The following is a 22,572-nucleotide window of genomic DNA, read 5'->3' on the forward strand; positions in this document are numbered from 1 at the left end:
GTGTATTATTTATCTCTCTTTTTATTACTAAATATTACAAACATACAAAATAGTACAGAGAATAACTTAACACTCTTGCTCTTTGCCCAGCTTTGTCAAACATGAACATTTTGCCATCTTTGCCTCAGATTTGTATTTTAGACCCTCTCTCCTAGTCTTTCTCAGAGGTAACCCTGATCCCAATCTTGGGATTTATTATTTTAGATGTTATAATTACTTTAGATAGTTACGTATATCCATTAACTATTAGAATTACTCTGCATGTTTTTAAACTTTATATAAATACTATCTTATTTGTATCTATTGCAACTTGCTCTTATCTCTTAATATTATGGTTTTGAGATTTATATGTGTTGATACTTTTAGTACTAGTTCGTTAGTTTTCTCTGCTGTATAATAGTGAATACACTTCAATTTATTTGTCTCTTATCCTGTCAACAGACACTTAAGACTTTTTCCAGTTTTTCACTATTTAAAACAATATTGCAATGAATATTCTGTATTTGTTCTTATGTATGATAAGAGTTTCTCTAAATATATATCTAGGAGTAGGACTACTCTCTGGATAGAGCCAAACTGTTCTTGTAAATGGCTGTATCTGTTTATACTACCAGCTGAGCTCCTTTACCCCACATCCCTGCCAAACCTGTTTTCACTAAATTAAAAAAAATTGGGAGGAGCCGATTTGAATGTGATATTGTACCTTACTCTGGTTTGGGGATGCATTTCCTTGATTGCTAGTAAGGCTGAGTGAGCATCGTATATGAGCAATACATACATATATGAACACACAAATACCTTCGGGTGTCCTTGGATTGCTTGCTACTTTCTTATAGATTAGCAGGAGTTATTTTTATACTGTAGGTACTAAGCCTTTATCGGGTGTTATGCTTTGCAGGCATTTTCTCATAATCTTTGTGTTTTCACTTTTTATTGGTGTCTTTTTGGAAAGATGCTTTTTGGAAAGACAGATATGGGGGTGTTGGTGGTTAATATAAGAAACAAAGAATAAACTGTCAGAAATCTCTAAACCAAATGAGTTGATGCCTGCAGTCAAAGCTATGGAGTTAGGATGAGTATCTGTCAGCCATCCTGAAAGGCCTGGAAGGGTGAGAATTTCTTAAAGTTGGAACTGGTCAAAGTGACCACCTTACTGTCTAGTTTTGATCAAGTAGTTAGGATAGACACTAGTCTGCAGAGTGAAACAAAACAATTGTTGATGACACTTCCCACATGTTTATATAATCATACCTATAGTTTAGAAGGGACCTGAACTACCCATGAGAACTCACGAAAGAACAAAACAAAAACAAAAATAGTGCTACCCTATATTGAGGCCTATGAATTTATTTTTAAAATGTAAAAAATCCATTTTGATGTGTTTGCTTTTAGTTCAAAATTTAAGTTTATGACTATGCTATCATTATTTTTATAGAGTTGACAAACTTACCTCATTAATTAAAACTCAAACCACTAGATTAAAGAAAATGAATCTACAATACTCAAAGGTTTATACAGATATCAAAGAAGATAAAAGAAAAACACTTACCGTAAGTGACCAATAGAAGGACAAAAGGAATGTTTTTAAACAGGTTCCTTATTGACTTCTTATAGGAGTACTCTTCAGCAGGACTGTCTTGAAGAACTGCTTGAGCTTGACTTGGTGGATACTGAGGTTTCTCTTTGAATGCTGGAAACATACATGAAAAGGTAATTAAATAAATGTATCTTCCTTTGTGAGCAGACTAATTCGGTTTAAGTTCAAAGAGGTAGTGAAAGTTCTATAGTAAGTTTTTTTATTTTTCACTAATTTCTAAATGACAAGAAGTTTGGCATTGAAACTGACTTAAACTCAGAGATTTGGCCCATTCTGCAAAACCATTAATTATATATCACAAACTTGCCCACTGATTATTTCATTTTTAGTTAAGAAAGATTAGTTTTTATTATAATAAGTATTCAACAATTCTATTTCTAAATTTAGTTCAATTTGTAATTAGAAGTAACATCAATTAAGAGCAAGCCAATATATTATTAAACTCTTAGAGGATTATCTTGAGTTAGTAACTATTTCTTTTGAAATCTGACATAAATGTTATCATCTATCCAATCACATTTTAAAAAGGAAAAGGTCTAAGTGGATTCATGGGAGCAGAGTTGGGTCCTTCTTGCTGACTCACTCTAGCTGCATATGGAAAATTTAGGGGTAGAACTGAGAGACATAAGTGTGATGGTTTCTGATACTCTTAAGTCCTGGCACAGCCCCTTTCTGTGGAGTTGGAGACAGATTTCACAGGCTTCTCAAGCAGCCACTTAGACTGCCCCTTTGCTGGGCAGGGAAGGATCTACCCACTTCCTGCAACAGATGGCTAGGGAGAGATTTCTGTAGGATTTGGCTAGCCAGAAGTCAAGACTACTTAATAGAAGAGATGAATTGCTAAAATTTGGTACATCATAAGTTAAAATCTAGGTTTAGTACTGATTGAAAAATTTAAACTAAAATCAATGGAAAATACTGTATTTCACTGAATCTACAATGGTCTGATGCAGATACTCAATCATCTCGCCAGGTATCGCTAGTTTTCATATAATCATGTCTCAATCGCCACCTATGTTACATGTCATCAATTTTCTTTTTGTGTGTGAAAAGAACACAACATGAAATCTACCTTCTTAACAAATTTTAAATGTACAATATGGGATTTTAGTTATAGGCATAATGATGCAAAGTAGATCTTTAGAACTTACTCATCTTAGATGCCACTGATTTATTATTATTCTGTTTTTTGGTTTTTTTAGAGAAAGACAGAGACAGAGACAGGAAGGGAGAGAGAGAGAGGAGAAAGATGAGAAGCATCAACTTGTAATTGCTTTACTTTAATTGTTCATTGATTGCTTCTCATACGTGCCTTGACCAGGGGGACTCAAGCCAAGCCAGTGACCCCTTGGTCAAGCCAACAACCTTGGGCTCAAGCCAGCAACCTTGGACTTCAAGCCAGCAAGCCAGTGATCTTGAGCTCAAGCCAGAGACCTCTGTACTCAAGCCAGCGACCAGGGATTATGTAAATGATCCCGCGCTCAAGCCAAAAACACCCCGTTCAAGCTGGTGGCCTTGCGCTCAAGCTGGTGACCTCGGGGTTTCAAACTGGAGACTTCAGTGTTCCAGGTCCATGCTTTATTCACTGTGCCACCACGAGTCAGGCTTAGATGCCGTTGATTATTAAAAGCATTTCAATTTCAGAGATTTCATGAAAAAAATGTATGGTTTAGAATCAATGAAATGGGTAAATTTAAAAACAAAAAAGAAGGTAAATGGATTCAGTAAAAGATCAGAGCTTCTTTCTCTCTCTTGTTCTCTCTCTCTCTCTTAAAATAGTGGCTATTTCTTCCAACAAAGAAGGCCTACTTCATAGTTCAAAAGTGGGCTAGATCTGATGGGTTTGGTTGTCAATCATAATCATGTAGAAATTTCAAAATAATACAGATTTTAAGAGATGATCCAAGACTCAATGAAACCTCCAGAACAGAATCTGAGAATCCGTCTTGAACACAAAACTCTCCAAATGCTATCAATACCAAGCCAGCTTTGAAAATCACTGTGAAAGAAATCAACCTAGGCCCTGGCCGGTTGGCTCAGCGGTAGAGCGTCGGCCTAGCGTGCGGAGGACCCGGGTTTGATTCCCGGCCAGGGCACATAGGAGAAGCGCCCATTTGCTTCTCCACCCCTCCGCCGCGCTTTCTTCACTGTCTCTCTCTTCCCCTCCCGCAGCCAAGGCTCCATTGGAGCAAAGATGGCCCGGGCGCTGGGCATGGCTCTGTGGCCTCTGCCTCAGGCGCTGGAGTGGCTCTGGTCGCAATATGGCGACGCCCAGGATGGGCAGAGCATCGCCCCCTGGGGGGCAGAGCACCGCCCCTGGTGGGCGTGCCGGGTGGATCCCGGTGGGGCGCATGCGGGAGTCTGTCTGACTGTCTCTCCCTGTTTCCAGCTTCATAAAAATGAAAAAAAAAAAAAAAAAAAAAAAAGAAATCAACCTTAAAACTTCTATATAATACTATCATTCTCTAATTTCCCTGTTTGCTGCTAAAAATAAAAAAAATTAAAGTTCTTTACTCACCAAAACAGTACTTAATTATGATATAACTAAAACAGACTTCTATTTTTACAGGCCTCACAACTAATTCAAGAGGAGACACAACTCATAAGTATTTAGTTTTTTAGTATCCTTACATTGGAGGACTGGTAGACATAAAATGTTTAAGTTGCTGCAATTCCTCCTCCTCCTTTCACCCTATCTGCTCTTGGCACTGTTGAGGATGTCTGTGGTCCTTTCCTGAAAGTTGTCCTAGTTAAGATAGGAGATACCTCTTTTTATTAATATTGGTAATACAGAACTCACACAGTTGTAAAAGTTTCAGAATGTAAAAAACACAAGGTAGTCATGAGTATTTAGTGAGTCTTAAGCCTCTTAGGTTTTTATTTACTATGGTAGTAAGGTAAGTCTAAATGGCTCAATCTGAATTCAAATGCAAAATAAAAACAATTCTTAATAGTAAAATAGAAATAACAATTCTTAATAGTCTTTAACTCCATTAGATTTATTTTCTAAATACAAGTGTTATCTTTCCATTTTGAGTGGTCAACTGCCCTCTCGAAAATCAGGCCTGTATCTATCAGCTACACAATATAATAAAGTTGGGTTTGAGTCTATATGAAAGAAAAGAGAAAAGAACAAACAGCCATTGGCCTCTGACCCTGTTTAGGCTGTATTGCATCTCAAAGGATGAAATATGGCTTGTTCTTTATCCTTTGAAAATGCAAAACAACTGCCTTTTTACCATCTTCTCTTCTCCTTACCAAAAACTTGTATCAATAAGATAATTAACTATTAAAGCGGTTATTTTCCACCCCTAGCGACTGGCATATAAAGGAGCCAAAGGATTTTTGGGCACCACAATCAAACTTTTTCTCCTATAATGAAGTAGCAACTCTGTTGGGTTTAGAACCACTTCTTTTTGAAATTAGATAATAACATTAGCTTTCGCTTTCATTATTTGTTAACTCATTATAAAATAAATACAGGTTTGAATTCTGGCCCCGCCTCTGAAGAAGTCAGTTCCTGTTTTTGACTATAGTTCTCTCGTCCATAAAATGGAATTAACTACAAGCTATTATGAGGCTTGTATGATATATGATACATGTAAAAGAACTTTGTAATTATTGACTGCCACACAAAATATACTGTCCTTTTGAGGAATATTTATTTTTAAAAATCAGAGACTAAATTTATCTCAGGGCTTGAAATTCTTATAGACTAAGCAAAATGTATTTCTGTGAACAGTTTACAATAGCAGCTTATATATAAGTATCCTGAATATAAGACTCAAAAGTAAAATTGTGGATACCTGATAAAACCGTGTGTTTAAGTACCTAACAGTAAACAGTTTGATCACCATTCCTTTTGTTTTCTGTCATCCGCTCAACTTCAGTCAGTCAGGCTGGTAAGGATTTTCACTGGCAGACTTAAGTAATCTAGTTTACTGCTCTGCTGTACAGCTTTCAAATACAACAGCATCACCACTTAGACCAGAGTTTGAATTGTAACAAAAAAAATATGATCAAGTAAAAATTAAAATGATATCTTTCTATATGTATATATAACATTTTATACAGGAGGTTAGATTGCCTAGGCTCAAATTTCATCTTCAGTATTTGCTAACTGTGACCGTGGGTAAATGAAATTTACTTAAATTCTGTGCTCCAGTTTCCTCATCTATAAAATTATGATGATAATAATAGTGTCGCCTCACAGGGCTATGAAGATTAAATGAGATAAGCATATAGTGTGCCTTTAAGCATTTTGGTACTTATCAAAAGTTAGAGGTCATAATAGAATTCTCCTAATAAGAATGAGGTAATAACGTAAATTCAGTGGAAGGCGTGGCTTAATTCCTAGAAATGCTACATGGATTACACTCAAGCTCTATGAGGGAGAGTAAGAGAGATAGTGGCATAAACCCTCAAGACAGTATTTTAGGTATATGTCACATTGCTGAAAATATCAGCAACCTAAATTATAAGATTTGGCTGGGCTCCCAGAGTACTTATGGGTAAAATATAGAGTAATGTAGGACTGTCTCTCAGTAACTAAGGACCTTTCGTAAGTAAAGACTTTTTAAATAACCCAAATTTTCCTCAATACCAAGTATTTGGATATAAGGAAAACAGGTAAATTTTTCATTTAAGTGTCAAAATTTTCAACCTAAGCCTTTCATATCACAAGTGTATAGGATCTTGCTTTTATACTATGCTTGGTATCGTACGATTACGAGTATAGGTCACCAGGCAAAACTTGACAATAAGCCCTTTTATTCCTATTCCATTTCTAGTCCATTTTTTCCATTCTCCTCCTCCATTTCTATTTCCACTGTCTACTCATAAGCCACAAGTACATAAGTTAAGTCATTATGTTCATAAAGAGTTCTCTCTTTTTTTTTTAATTTTTATTTATTTATGCATTTTAGAGAAGAGAGAGAGAAAGAGAGAGAGAGAGAGAGAGAAACGGGAGAGGAGCAGGAAGCTTCAACTCCCATATGTGCCTTTACCAGACAAGTGCAGGGTTTTGAACCAGCGACCTCAGTGTTCCAGGTCGATGCCTTTATCCACTGCGCCACCACAGGTCAGACAAGAGTTCTCTTTTGATTTCTCAAATAATAGGGTGATATGCCAATGGTTATACCTATTATTTTTTGTCCTCCTCCCTTAACAGATAAAAATCTCATATATATATATATATACTTAAACACATATATGTATATATAATTTCTTATCTATAGATATCTTATATACAATCTATTACTCTCTCATTTCTTCCAAAGAGACACCTGAAGGTAATAATAAAAAAAGAAAACCAGAATTTATATAAAGATTCATAAGCAATGAAAGGAAAGATAACTTTGAAAAACATACTTAAGAGTTTATTTTTAAAAAAATATAGATGTCTTTTAAAATGTTGTTAAACTGCTGCCTGACCTGTGGTGGCGCAGTGGGTAAAGCCTCGCTCCACCTGGAAATGCTGGGGTTGCCGGTCCCATATGTCAAGGCACATATGGGAGTTGAAGCTTCCTGCTCCTCCCCCTTCTCTCCCTCTCTCTCTCTCTCTCTCCTCTAAAGTGAATAAATAAATAAAAATAATTTTTTAAAAAATGTTGTTAAACTGCTAAAATAGGTCAGGGATAATTTGCCCTTTTTCAGTAGTCTGCACATAGCAAATATGCCACTTGCTAACTAAAACATAAAAACTAGCCATAAGTTTGGATGTGTCAGAATTCCTTTTATACTGCCAAGAGAATATTTTGTTCATTATCTTAAGGGAAATTAAATATGTGGGCTGAGCTTGCTATACCTGGATCCTGAAGTTCATTTATAAAGACAGTCTCTATCAAAACACTCTATAGTCTTCAGCATACTTTCCTTGAAAACTGAGGATTTCACATCTGAAGATCATAAACCTTGAATTTTTCATTACTATTATAGCCATGGTAAAAATTAATATATAAATTAAAAATCCAAATTTAATTGTAAATTTTAATGATTAAAAGATGGCCTTTCAATTTTAAAGTGCCTTTCCTCTTCAATTTAATTTAAGATATACTGAATGCCTAAAGGACAGTATTATAGTCATGTTAGCAGCTATATTACTTACATAAACCTTACCTAGTCTTTTCTCTAAAATCAAGTTATTTCCCATGAAAGATAAACTTTAAAAAGCAGACCTTCCCAAACCTTCTTCCAAACTGATGATGGCTCCTTGCAGCTGATTCTGACTGACTGCTTCAAGACCCAGGCCCAGACGAGAGGACTCAGTGGCGGACGGTGGCAGAAGTGCTCTGCTGGTGGCCTACCAAGTAGACAGTTGCCAGTTTGAAATTCTGCTGAACGGCTTGCCACTGCCCAAGATCATTCACTGGTCAACATTTTCAGATCCAGTTTATTGTTAAGTTGAGGATCTCCAGAAGGATTTATCATTAAAAGGAAAGCTGTGGCCTATCTGCATCATTTCAAAGCATTGACAAGAACTTGTTCCTGGCTAGGTTAATGTAAGATGCAGAACATATAAAGGAATATGCAAAGAGGAGGCAGGTAGTGTGTTTGAAACCAACTGCTATTAGGGAAGAAAAGTTAGTAGGGCAATAAATGAGATGAATTAGTCTTCCATTCCTTTTCAGTATTAAAGTAGATGGATCATAACATAGCCCTAGAGGTGCAGCATTGGTTACCTGAGCAAGACAGCACTAAGACAAGAATGAAACGAGCAAATGGCATTTGAGATAGCAATAAAAATGTTCAGGGTTGGTTATTTTTCTTTTCATACTATTGTCATGCATTTAGCTACTACTTAAACTCTAGGAAGAATAATTCACTTACCAATTATCGTTAAAATAAATAAAAATGTGGCGACAGCTGATGTTCCATAAAACATGGTACTGATATTAGAAGCCAAAAGGGCTGTGTTATTCTGTGTGTTGGGCACCAAAACGGGTGGTAGCAAAAAGCCAACTGCCGTTCCAAGCTGTAAAATAAACAGTGCTGTTAACAGCTATTATTAGAAGAGATAATAGAACATACTGCCAATGAATACAACACAAAGAGGACAGCTAGTGTTTGTAAGTGCTTTTGTAAACTCAGAAGCACCCTGTTACAATTGTACTGTTAGAGAGAAATTGCTGACAAATGTCTTTCCTGTTCAGTAAGTATTCACTGAGCTCCTGTAACCTGAATGATGGTGCTATAAAGTTAGATGCTTAGAATCTAAAAAATGAATAAGAACATGCAGAATAAGACTGAAAAAAGACACCTATAAAATGGGAGAGAATATTTGCAAATCAAGGGTCTACTATCCAGAATATATATAACTCAACAACAAAAAGAAAAACATCCCAATTCAAAAATGGGCAAAGAACTTGAATAGACATTTCTCTAAAGAAGATACAGAAATGTCCAATAAGCACATGAAAAAATGCTCAACATTATTAGTCATTAGGGAACTGAAAATCAAAACCACAATAAGATACCACTTCATACCTACTATAATAGAAAAAAATGTTGGCAAGATATGGAGAAACTGGAACCCTGTACACTGCTGGAGGGATTGTAAAATAGTACAGCCACTGCGGAAAAGTTTGCAGTTCCTCAACAAGTGAAACACAGAACTACCATAGGACCTAGCAACTCCACTCCTAATTATTTACCCCCCAAAACTTAAAACAGTGTTCAAACAAATATTGACTATTGTATATGGATATTATAGCAACCCTATTCATAATAGCCAAAAGGTATAAACAATACAAATGTCCATCAACAAATGTATAAACAAAATGTGGTATAACCATTCAATGAAAAATTTAGCCATGAAAAGACTGAAGTACTGATACATGCTACAACATGGATGAACTTTGAAAATATGCCAAGTGAAAGAAGCCAGATACAGAAGGTCACTCACAGTATGACTCCACTTAAGTATCTGGAATATCCAGAATATGTAAATCCAGAGAGAAAAAGCAAATTAGTGGATGCCAGGGACTACAGGAAGGGGGGAATGAAGAGCGACTGCTTAGTGGGTATTGGGTCTTCTTTGAGGATGGATGAGAATGTTTTGGAACTAGATGGAGGTGATGATTGCACAACATTGTGAATGTATCAAATGCCACTAAACTGCACTTTAAAATGATTTATTTTGTTATGTGAATTTCATATAAGTAAGGAAAAAATAAGGCTCAGTATGATAATCACAACAAGAGAAATAAAATCAAAATATTAAAGGAGGCTCAATAGAGGGAGGTATCATATACTTTAGGTGATCAAAGTAAAAAGGAAGGGTACAAAATAGGTTTCAAAAAGGAGAGTGAGGCCTGACCTGTGGTGGCGCAGTGGATAAAGTGTTGACCTGGAATGCTGAGGTTGCCGGTTCGAAACCCCAGGCTTGCCGGGTGAAGGCATGTACAAGAAGCAACTGCAAATTGATGCTTCCTGTTCCTTCCCCTCTTCCTCTCTCCCTCCCCCCCACTTCCCTCTCTCTAAGATCAATAAATAATAAAATTTATAAAAAAAAAAAAGGGGGAGAGTGAGGCAGAGATAACATTTGCCAAATTATTTCATTTGCTCCCATACAAAAAGCTGGATAGAAACAATTAAACAGGTAATTATAAGAGTGTGGTAAGTAGAGTACTGTGATGGAGTAGAGGGTGGTAAGACTGGGGAGACTGAGTAATTCATGTTACAAACAAGAATATTATTCAGAGTGAAAGGGACTCCAGGAGGAATTATGCTGGACAACAGGTGTACACCTGGACTATCCCAGGCAAACTGGAACATATGGTCCCCCTACCTAAGAAAGTACTTTGGAGGGCACCTTGTATAGACTTGGAGTTCAGGAAAAGTTTCTGGAGAAGCAAAGATCTGAATAAGAAATTGGAGTTAGCCCTGGCCGGTTGGCTCAGCGGTAGAGCGTCGGCCTAGCGTGCGGAGGACCCGGGTTCGATTCCCGGCCAGGGCACATAGGAGAAGCGCCCATTTGCTTCTCCACCCCTCCGCCGCGCCTTCCTCTCTGTCTCTCTCTTCCCCTCCCGCAGCCAAGGCTCCATTGGAGCAAAAGATGGCCCGGGCGCTGGGGATGGCTCTGTGGCCTCTGCCCCAGGCGCTAGAGTGGCTCTGGTCGCAATATGGCGACACCCAGGAGGGTTGCAACATGGCGACGCCCAGGATGGGCAGAGCATCGCCCCCTGGTGGGCAGAGCGTCGCCCCCTGGTGGGCGTGCCGGGTGGATCCCGGTCGGGCGCATGCGGGAGTCTGTCTGACTGTCTCTCCCTGTTTCCAGCTTCAGAAAAGATGAAAAAAAAAAAAAGAAAGAAAAAAAGAAATTGGAGTTAGTCAAGTGAAGTAGAAGTATTCTCAGCCAAGGGGACATCATGTACAAAGGAAAGGGAGAGCAAGACCTTGTGAGAAACTGTAAGTGGTAGGTATGTACACACAGTTTCCCTCAGAGCAGAAAGTACGTTGTAAGAATGGGGCTGTGGGGAGAGGCGAAGCTGAGGAGTTGGCAGGAGACTGAGCTGGAGGGTCACACACTGTCACAATAGAGTTTGAATTTTAGCCTAGGGCATTGGAAGGCACTGCACGGGGTGTACCACACAGGATGAATGTGGCAAAAACAGGGGGAAGAGAGCAAGAGCTACAGATAGAAGGCCAGTGGGCAAGCTCTAGGTGAGACCTGTAGATGGCCAAAGCTAAGATAGTGGCAGGAGAAATAAAGAGAAATGAACTAGGAGACCAAGCCAATTTTGATTGATGGGGTCAGGTCGTATGGGTTTTCCAAGTAGAAGAAAACAGTTGGCCAGTATCTATATTAGTCTGAAACTCATTCATATATTCAACAAAATTTTATGGAGAATCTACAATGTGCCAGGCACTGTAATAAATGCTGGTGACACACAGTTGTGTACATTCAGACTTTGTGCCTATTTTCCTGAAACTTACAATCTAATGGTGGGGCTGGGAAGTGAATTACAAAGAAATATTAATATACAAACATATAAATATATAAACATCAGACGATGATAAACACTACATGGAGAATTAAAGTATAATAATGTAATAAGAGAGTGATTGGGCAACTCTAAATGGGATTGTCAAGAATTGCTACGAGTGATATTTAAAATGAATTGAAACTGAGAGCTCAGTGACAGGACATAATAATGTCATTCTAGGAGGAAGAACATTCCAGGCAGAAGGAATGTTTCAGCATGGATGGACCTGGAGAGCATTATGCTAAGTGAAATCAACCAGTCGGAGAAAGAAAAGTCCCACATGATTTCACTTATATGTGGAATCTAATGAACAGAATAAGCTAATAAGCAAAAACAGAGACAGACTCATAGAGAGCCGCTGTCAGAGAAAAAAAAAGAGAAAAACTCAGGGACACAAAGAACAGCGTGGTGGCCGTCAGGAGAGGGTACTGGAGGGATGAATGGTGATGGACAGAGACCTGACTTAGGGGTAGTGAACACACGATACAGTGGACAGATGACATGTTGGAGAACTGTGCACTTGAAACTTGTATAATTTTGTTAACCAGTGCCACCCCAATAAATTCAATAAGGAGAAAAGAAAAAAAAAAAGTTGCCACTGAGTGAGGTATCAAATGAATTTAAACTGAGAGCTCAGTGACAACAGGATGTAATAATGCCACCATAGGAGGAAGAACATACCAGAAAGGGAGAATGGTTCTGCAAAGGTGCTTATGCAAAAAAGGTTCCTCAATATTGTTTAAGGAACCAAAGAAGACATGTTAGTAAGGTTTTGTAATTCAAAATAGAGCTTAGATTTTAAGTACTAAGAGAAATCACTGGCAAGTTCAAAGCTGGGCAATGACATGATCTGGTCTACATTATAAAAGTTCTCTCAGCCTGACCTGTGGTGACGCAGTGGATAAAGCCTCGACCTGGAAATGCTGAGGTCACTGGTTCAAAACCCTGGGCTTGCCTGGTCAAGGCACATATGGGAGTTGATGCTTCCAGCTCCTCCCCCCTGCCTCTCTCTCCCTCTGTCTTTCTCTCTCTCCCCTCTCTAAAATGAATAAATAAAATTTAAAAAAATTAAAAAAAAAAAGTTCTCTCAGGTTAAGCTAGGATTCAGAGATCAGACTTGAGTGTGAATGCCGCCACTAATTTAATTAGCTGTGTAACTTTTGGAAAATAATTTCATCCCTTCAAGTCTCAGTTTCCGCATCTATAAAATGGGGAAAGTGATAGTTCCTGCCTTACATTAATAAATTAAATGACATATGCATGTAACATGGTGCCAGCTTGTAGTGAGTGCTGAATAATATTGGGTATTATAAGTGATAACTCCATAATCTAAGCTGAAGTTGCATACTTGGGGGTCATGAGCAAGTGCACAGCTACTGGAGAAAGGAAGGATGAGAACACCTAGGTAAACTGTAGGAAGAAGGCCCAAAGGTGTGCTGAGTATTCAGAGGGAAATATGCCTATGAGAAAAAGTTCCCACTTATTTTCCATGAAATAGCTATGGAGTTGATAATATTTCTGTCATACTTGATGAAGTCTTAATCTTGAATATTTAAACTACCGTATTTCCCCATGTATAAGACACACCTTAATTTTGGGGCCCGAAACTTGAAAAAAAAAAGTTATTAAACTCAAGTTGTATTCATCATAAAATTCATACAACTCCTCATCATTGTCAAAACTCCCATCCATTAGCTTGTCTTCATCTGTGTCTGATGATGAATCACTGTCTTCAACAATGAGTGCAAAAACAAGCATGAAAAAAGCGAGAAATGCAAGTAAAAAAATCTACAACCACTGTATAAAACGCACTCATTTATTAGACCTCAAATTTTTTGCAGGAAAAAAAATTTTTTTTTTTGCAGGAAAGAAATGGGCGTCTTATATATGAGGAAATACGGTACTTCAAGAAACCAGTTCCTATCCAAGCATGCTGAGCAAATAACTAAAATATTAGTCATAAATTATTTTGGATACATAACAACTATAGTTCAAGCTACCACTTCTTTACTTTTAGAGAAAGGAAATGAATATAAAGAAATAAGCATTGAGTTCATCTTTTTTTATAAATTTTAAATAAATCTTATTGTGATCTTGAAACAAGTGTTAGACCAGAATAAAGTAACTTTCTTTTGTTATATAGCTACATGTAGCCATATATATACAGAGAGAAATGAAACTTTTGGTATACAGATTTTTAACTAGATTCTCCTAAAGCTGAATGTACACACAATCAATTTACATAAAGTACCACAGAACTCCATATGCAAATTTTAAGTTACAATAAAAGAATCAATCTGCAATTAAAAAAAACAACATGCACAAGACATTCTACCTAGTAATAATGCTAATAGTATTTGGATCTAAGGTGTTAGAAGAGACTAGGAAGCACATTAATGGAGACTTGGCAATTCAAGCCACCCTTTTACAATGGATTCCAAGATCTCTTATTTGTCTTCATTTTCTTACTGTTAAAAATTGGTAATTGGGCCTGACCAGGCGGTGGCGCAGTGGATAGAGCGTTGGACTGGGATGCGGAAGGACCCAGGTTCGAGACCCCGAGGTCGCCAGCTTCAGCGCGGGCTCATCTGGTTTGAGCAAAAGCTCATTAGCTCGAACCCAAGGCTAGCTCAAGCAAGGGGTTACTCGGTCTGCTGAAGGCCCACAGTGAAGGCACATATGAGAAAGCAATCAATGAACAACTAAGGTGTTGCAACGCGCAATGAAAAACTAATGATTGATGCTTCTCATCTCTCTCTGATCCTGTCTATCCCTTTCTCTGACTCACTCTCTGTCTCTGTAAAAAAAAAAAAAAAAAATTGGTAATTGGACTCAGGAATGTTGTGAAGTCTTTATCAGTAGTTTTTTTTTTTTCTTGGGAGAGATGAGAAACATCAACTCTTCGTTGCTGCACCTTAGTTGATTGCTCTCTCATATGTGCCTTGATTGGGGAGGGCTCGAGCAGAGCAAGTGACCTCTTGCTCAAGCCAGCGACCTTGCGGTCATGTCTGTGATCCTACGCTCAAACCAGTGACCCTCAGGCTGGTGAGCATGGGCTCAAGCCAGCAACCTCTGGGTTTCACACTTGGGTCCTCAGCATCCCAGGCTGATACTCTATCCACTGTGCCACTGCCTGGTCAGGCTACAAATTTATTTAGAAGTTGTTTATAAGTGTTAGTTATAAGCCAAGCATTTTGTTGACTGCTATACATAAAATTAGATGGGCCTGATCTGTGGTGGCGCAGTGGATAGAGTGTCAACCTAGAATGCTAAGGTCGCAGGTTCAAAACCTCGGGCTTACCTGGTCAAGGCACGTACAATGATTATGAGTTGATGCTCCTCCCTGCTCCCCCCTTCTCTCTCTAAAATCAATAAATAAAAATCTTTACAAAATAAATAAAATTAAACAGGGCTGTTCACACTGACCACTCAAATGCGAACATATTTCCCAGAATCTAACACCTTCCTTTTGTAAATACACTAAGGGTGACAAAAAACGATACCTACCCGAGTCTCATTCATTACTGCACTGACAAGTTTTCTATGATGTCAGGCATTTAGGTGCCAATTCAGATTATTATTTTATAGGTAATTCTGAAATCAAGATGATAAGGTGCTCACTTTATACTGGTTTTCAAAGTTCTGTCCTTACAAATAGATCAAAACCTCTCTTTAACCTAAGGCTGTCTCCTGTCTTCTTCATTTACAGACTAGCCTCCTGTGTGTCCACCCATATGCCAAGTCCTTACCTGATTGCCGAGCACGGCGGTGGCACAAGCTGTGGAAACCTCTTTGGGCCCAAACCACACTGAGGCGATGCGGGAGGGTAAGCCGAGGATGAACACCTGGGCCACAGAGCACAGGGACTGGCCCAGCATGGTGACCCAGAACAGATGCTGCTGCACACTGCCGCATTTGACCCAGGCGCCCAGGCAGTTGAGGCCGGAGCCTAGCAGGGCGGTGAGCCGCAGGCCTCTGGTGTCCAGCAGCCAGGTGGCTGGGAAGATGAGGGGCACGTAGGCCAACATGTACACCATGGACAGCCAGTCGATGTGCAGCAAGGAGACACCGTAGAAGCCCTCGAAGACGTTGCTGATGATGCTGTACTGGATCCACTGAAAGGCGTTGACCAGCGAGTACAGGCTGAAGATCAGGAGCACCACGAAGCGCCGCGTGGACAGCGCCGTGCGCGGCACCGAGGAGCCTTCGGTCCCTGGAGTCTCCTCCCCGGGGACCGTGGGCAGCAGCCGAACCTGGGTCTCCTCCTCCGGGACCTGCTGAGTCTGTGGCCTGCCACGGGCCCCCAAGGCGGCCGCGGGGCTGTCCCGAGGGACCCCGTTCAGGGCCAGACAGCCAGCTTTGGGCCCGTTCTGCTGCTCCGCGCTCATCTTCCCAGCTGGCGAGCCCCCCGGGACCGGGAGGTATCCTTTCTCAGTGCGGTACGCGGGCGCCACCGCTTCGCCTTCCTCTTCGTCCGGCCGCGCCATGTCCCCGGGCTCCCCTGGACTGCCTCGCGCCACCAGCCGCCTCCCCAACCCTGCACCCCGCCCCGCACCCTAGGCCCTCCCCGCACCCCAATCCCAACTTCTTGGCCCCCCCCCGCTCCTAAAGGCCCTTGCTCCGGCCCAGACAGGCGAAGCCGGGTGTGAGCCGCGAACCGCAAACGTCGCTGCCAGGTTCCGTAAGCGAAGTAATCCCCCCCGCGCGTGGCGGGGCTGACGGTCACACCGCCCCAGGCCCCGCCCCGAGAGGGTCGCATCACCACGCGTTGATGGCCCTCAGCCCAATCAGCAAGCGCCTTCACCCGGCGCGGGAGCCAATCAGAGAACTTCGTGAGGGGTGGGGCGGGAGCTAGCTTGCTGGAAGCTAAGGAGGCAGGGCTGGAAGGAGTGCTCTGAGACCTGGGGTGACACAGTGGGAGGTGGCGGTGCCTTAGGCAACTCCGGGCGGGGAGCGAGGGGGAGGGAGAAACGGGGAGACCTAGAAGCAGGCATCACTCTCTCCATCCACAGGGGCTCCCCTAAGGCTTGGCCTGTCACTCCTGAGGAGGAAGAATTGCTCCGTCGCCCCAGCACAGCTGTCCGTCAAGGTCGGACCCTGCTTTAGAGCAGACTCCTCCACGTTTCACAAATTCGTGTTCTCTCCGCAGAGAAAACGCCCCAGAAAGGGTTCCAATCCGAATAAAAAGATTTCGTTAGAAATCGGCTCTTGTGAAATCGGAATTCCTCCTCCCCACGCCGCTGACGAAGGAGGCCGATGAGACATGTGATTACGGAGCAGACACCGTCACTCAGCATTCAGACCGACACTTGTGTTCACTACTCGACACACATTCAGTGAGGTCAGTGGGTTCCAGTTACCAGGCTTGTTTTGGACGGTGTGTGCCAGACACTATCCTGGGCTCTGGGGAATAAAAGTGAAAACGAGACATACGGTACTCTCTGCTGTCAAGAGCACGCGTGGAGTCTTCCTGGGCTAGAGAAAAAGTCAACCCTAATTCCCGAGAAACAAAATTTTAAAAGAAAGAACTCCAAATACTCATTATTAAATTGAAATTGAAAGTAAAGGGGTTCTCACAGTAGACTTAATCTTAAATACACAGTACAATAAGTGTTAAAGATTTACTGAATGCAGCTAACAAGCATTAAATATTTGAAATATTTACTTGCTTTGTGAATGAATCCTTTTTTTTCCTTCAAAAATACTTGTAAATTTTCTTTGAAAATATAAGTTTGTAAACATTTATTTAGGTATTATTTTAAATTACTGAGTGATGTTCTCTGAATGAATAAGGACTTCAGTCTTAGTTAAGAAGTTTATTTTATGGATTCCTGAAGACTTAGCTAATCGCATTGCTTAATATTCAGCATGACTTATTCAATATTTAGAGTCATTTTTTTAGTCCTTCATGTACCATGAAACTTTCCATATAGTTAAAAAGAAAAAGGTTCAGTAAGGGAATCCCGTGGGTAGAAGTTTAAGTGGACCTTTGCTTGCCTCAGTTGTATCTCTGTTCCACATGTTCACAGTAAACATTCAGGTATCTGCCAGTTTCCCACCCCCTTTCTGAAACCAGAAAGTGGCAAGTTATATGAGGCCTCATTTTCCTCTCCACAAAGGCAGCTTCTTACATAATACTCCTGCACAGAAGCCATTCTTTATGACCATTTAGGCTCCTGTTTATCGATCATTTGTCCTCTCTGTGTCCTTTGCAAGAAGGATTGGGTTGGCAGTCCTCTGGGTATCCTGGATACCAGAGAGTATCTAATTTCCCTTTATATATTTACCAGCTGCTGCCTATCCTATTCTTGCCCACCTTGTCATTTGCGTTCTCTGCACATGGGACACAATCACTATCCTCTGTATGTGGCACCATCCACAGGGAGTGTACCGCCAAGGGCATCTAGAGCAGTGGAGAAGAGCCAGCCAACCTGGGGTTGAATCCTAGCTCAGTACTCACTAGCTGTAGGACCTTGCACAAGTTACTTAGCTGTTCTGTAATAGTACATCCATCGTAGGATTGCTATTGTGAGGATCAAATAAGTAAATGACACCTGGCATGTGATTTAAACATTCTTAGTTACAATTATTAAGGTAATCTACTATAGCAGTTAAGGGTCGAGACTCCTGATCCAGTTGTTCTGGATTCAAATCCTAGCTCTTTTGCTGACTAGTCTTTGGGCTAATTACTTTGTACCTCATCTTCTACAGCTGGAAAATGAAGACACTATTCTTCATGAAAATATTGTGCAAAATACAAGGCTTAAAAATATAAAGCACTAAGGTGGTGCCTGCCTGACCTCTGATCTATAGTAATACTCTGTAAATGTTACCTATAACCACTATTATCAACTCATGTTTCCTCAAAGTTATATCTCATTGATGTTATTATCTTAGTTTTGACCCCATCGTGTCTATTCAAGCCTGCATAGATTGTTCTGGAATTACTCCAAGCTTACTCCAACTGGGTTTATGATTGTAGAGCCTCTCCCTAGAGTGTGCCCTGTGGATGGCCCTGAAGTATAAAATGACTAACTACCCTTGACATTACAAGATGTAGATTTCTTATCATTGGAGGTGATCAGCAGTTGAATGGACCAGTATGTAACATATCTAGACAAGAGTTTGATGATATCTGTGTCAGACCACATATATTGTGGACAGGATTCATGAATTCCATGGAAGATTGAGCTATGTGAGTTCAATTTCTCCTGATTTTAAGTTTCTGAGACTTATGAAAAGTAAAATTATGTATTTCCAATAAAAGTATTAGTTAGATAAAACTCATATGCCTATTTCAACCAAGTTCTACAAAATAAAGAATGGAGTGGCCCTGGCTGTTGGCTCATTGGTAGATCATCAGCCTGGCGTGTGGATGTCCCAGGTTCGATTCCCAATCAGGGCATATAGGAGAAGTGCCCATCTGTTTCTCCACCCCTCCCTCTCTTGCTTCTCTCTCTCTCTCTCTCTCTCTCTCTCTCTCTTTCTCTCTCTCTTCTGCAGCCTTGGCTCGTTTTGGAGTGAGTTGGCCCTGGGTGCTGAGGATGGCTCCATAGCCTCCACCTTAGGCACTAAGAGGAGTTTGGTTGCTGAGCAACAGAGCAACTTCCCAGATGGGCAGAGCATCGCCCCATAGTCTGCCTCCCCTCCTTTCACTGAATTAAAAAAAAAAGATTGGAATACAGAAAAGAGAAAAGTCAGCAGTATCTCTTTATAGTGTCATTCTAATCTCAACCTTGCACCCTGTCTCTTGAGGCTTCAGTGGTGACACTTATTAACCAGTTTAGGCATAAAGCATATAAATATCATATGTTTGGATGTATAGCATAACACGAACCTTAATCTCTGCCAGCGAGGACACTAGTAGGAGCATCACTTGGCTGGGAGTCAAGATGAGATTGAGCTAATTTATGAGTGTGGAATGCCAAGTCTGAGAGATTTGAGTAAGTAACAGTTCAGCGATATGAGATATGAGTGGCAGCCAGGAGCCAAGGTCCAAGAAGCTATTAGGAGTGATGTGGCTGTTCCTGAGCAAAGGTTTCCTACAGTCTGAGAGGGGAAACTGCAAACCAGAACAATGCCCCTAGATGTAAATCCATGTTCCATGGGAAAGGGGGTAGATTTTAGCAGTCTTGCTTTCAGTTTGTACCACTGTTACCATGCTCTGTCCACCTGAGCGGCCACTGTAAGGTGACCAACTTTTTTACAATGAAAAGGAGGACAAAAATAAATTGAAGAATACAATATTATAAATAAAAGAAATATTGTATTCATTGCAACAATAATACACTATAATATGATAAATGAATAATAAAAGCATTTGTAATATTTTATATTATAACTAGAAAGCCCGGCGGTCATACGAAATGACCGCTGTTCTAGATATTATAAATTGTAATTAAAATGATTTGTGCAAAGGTGTCTGCTAATTCAAACTGAATTACCCAGGGCAGGCAGCGAGGACGCCCCTTTGCTTAGTGCCCCACAGGGTTTCCCCCTTCTACTGGCTTAATTGCTTAAAGTAAAGTGCAATGAAGGAAACCACTGGCGGTACATTTCTTAAGAGCCACCGCTAGCTCAATAAATAAAGGTGATTTAAATAATAAAATGTTAACCTTTTTGCATTTCAGTCAGCATTACTCTGTTGTTTTTTTGCATTTCTCTCCTGCCTTTGTTCAAGGGACTCATTTTGTCGAGACAGGCTTTTTTGTCTTGCATCTGAGGCAAGCCTTGTTTCTCTATGCTCATCAGTCTCATTTTGCCAAGAAAGACACATTTGCTCTGCAACTGAAGCAAGCCTTGTCTTTCTCTGCTCAGTGGTTTCTTTTTGTCGAGAAAGCCATTTTTGTGCAGCTTTAGCTCCTTTTCTCTCCTCTTCAGTGCTGTATTTTCTGGGAGGCATTCTTAAAAGAAATTACGTTAAGATGTAGTTTTTATGTAAAACAGATGATTGCCAATGCAAACAAATGTTCACCTTCCCCCTGACACGCTCAATTTGCATTCAGCCGTGGCAACTTCACCCCATTGGCTAGTACAGTTACGCAAGCAACCAATAAGCTATCAGCGACAAACAGACACTTAAGCCGCATATAATAAAGATTATGCTCACATGCCTATTAAATTTTAATAATAATTGTAAGTAAAAAGTACTCATTTAGATATAAATATCTGTATGTTACATCACACACAATGGATCGACTCTGCATCAATCGAATACGGACATTTACAGATTAGTCTTCCAATATCAAAAAGGAGGACACTTTTTGAGGAAGGACGGAACTTACAAAAGAAGGACTGTCTTCCCTAAAGGAGGACGATTGGTCACCTTAGGCCACAGCTATGCTGTTCTACACTGTGGAATGATTAAGGTGGGAATGAAGGGGTGGAGGAGGCTTCATCATTTTCAGGATCTCTTTAAGAAACTGGCATCAAAATTAAATTACAGAATTAGATACAAGACTTTCAAAGAGATTCTGAAGTTTAATCCTTTGCATATTTTACTCTTTATTTAGATTTGAACTTTTTGAAGCCAGGAACTAGATCTTATAACTTATTTTATAATGCCCTCAGTACCTAGAAAAGCTTTTACTTGGCTGCTCATGCCATTTAGAATCTCTTGCATCCACCTAAATGTATTTAGGTGGCAGTGACTAATAGGGAAAAGGGCCAGTCCCATTATTGCAAAATGTTTAATTTAATTTAGATGACAAGTTAAATCGTGCCCTCTCTCCCTCTGAAGTATAATAAAACACAGCTTAAATACAGTTTTACACAGTTGGCCATAATAATACTTGCCTGGTACTGTATCCTATAACCTTGGAGTATGAATGAAATAAGACATTGGTAGTATTTCAAGTGAGTAGCAAACCAGACTAAGTCCAAGAAAATGGGGATAGGATACCTTAGAGTGTAGTGTGACATCTCTGCTGGGAGAGAAACTTTGAGCAGAAAAAGTTGTTGCCTTAAGAATGATTTAAATTGGGTTTTTTAAAATTTTAAATTGGGCTGACAAATTATCGCACTGTAAAACAATGATAGAGTGTTACTCTTGGGCACAGCACACATGACCTTCAGAATTAATAATCTTATCTAATATACATTTCAGAAAAACTCATCATGCCTGTATTGTACTTTACAGTATCCTTTCATCTATTATCTTGTTTAATCCTCACAAGAGCTCTGTACTGATTGGTATCAGCCCCACTTTACAGCTAAGGAAGCTGATAGAGAAATCTTCCTCCAGGTTGGACTCTGAGAAGGAAGGACTTGGATATGGCCCCTGGCTGTCAGGTGCTATGATTGTGCCCAATTGACGAGGTCTTTATATAAGCCTTTTGCATTACCTAGAAGTTTTTTTTTGTTTTTGTTTTTGTTTTTGTATTTTTCTGAGGCTGGAAATGGGGAGAGACAGCCAGACAGACTCCTGCATGCGCCCGACCGGGATCCACCCGGCACGCCCACCAGGGGCGACGCTCTGCCCACCAGGGGGCGATGCTCTGCCCCTCTGGGGCATCACTCAGCCGCGACCAGAGCCACTCCAGCGCCTGGGGCAGAGGCCAAGGAGCCATCCCCAGCGCCCGGGCCATCTTTTGCTCCAATGGAGCCTTGGCTGCGGGAGGGGAAGAGAGAGACAGAGAGGAAGGAGGGGGAGGTGGAGAAGCAAATGGGCGCCTCTCCTATGTGCCCTGGCCGGGAAACGAACCTTGGTCCCCCACACGCCAGGCCAACGCTCTACCACTGAGCCAACCGGCCAGGGCCTTGTTGGTTTTTTTTTAATGAAAAAATTCCTTTTTATCCTTAGCAACTGCCTTGCTTTGACTTCAGGAGTCACTGTGGTCCATTATTAGTTTCATTAGATTTGGGTGGTTGAGTTTCTTTTGCTGACCTTTCTATTTTTTAAAAAAAATTTTTAAAATTCAAATGCTTCTTTTTCATTTTTATTTATTTTTTTATTATTTTTATTTATTTATTTTATTTTTATTTTTTTAT

At 40.3% G+C, this 22,572-nt stretch overlaps 1 protein-coding gene across 1 annotated transcript in view; it reads right to left on the reverse strand.

The window, feature by feature from the left end:
* Positions 1 to 16,171, reverse strand: part of FLVCR1 (FLVCR choline and heme transporter 1) — a 30,190-nt gene extending 14,019 nt beyond the window's left edge. Inside the window, exons 1-3 of the mRNA XM_066261396.1 lie at positions 15,333 to 16,171; positions 8,426 to 8,570; positions 1,550 to 1,690 (exon numbers count right to left, since the gene is read on the reverse strand). Coding sequence (XP_066117493.1) covers positions 1,550 to 1,690; positions 8,426 to 8,570; positions 15,333 to 16,070 — 1,024 coding nt within the window. The 5' untranslated portion in view covers positions 16,071 to 16,171. The remainder of the gene's footprint in view (positions 1 to 1,549; positions 1,691 to 8,425; positions 8,571 to 15,332) is intronic.
* Positions 16,172 to 22,572: the final 6,401 nt, after the last annotated feature.

Source organism: Saccopteryx bilineata, chromosome 2 (assembly GCF_036850765.1).
Source record: "Saccopteryx bilineata isolate mSacBil1 chromosome 2, mSacBil1_pri_phased_curated, whole genome shotgun sequence".
NCBI classification, from domain to species: domain Eukaryota; kingdom Metazoa; phylum Chordata; class Mammalia; order Chiroptera; family Emballonuridae; genus Saccopteryx; species Saccopteryx bilineata.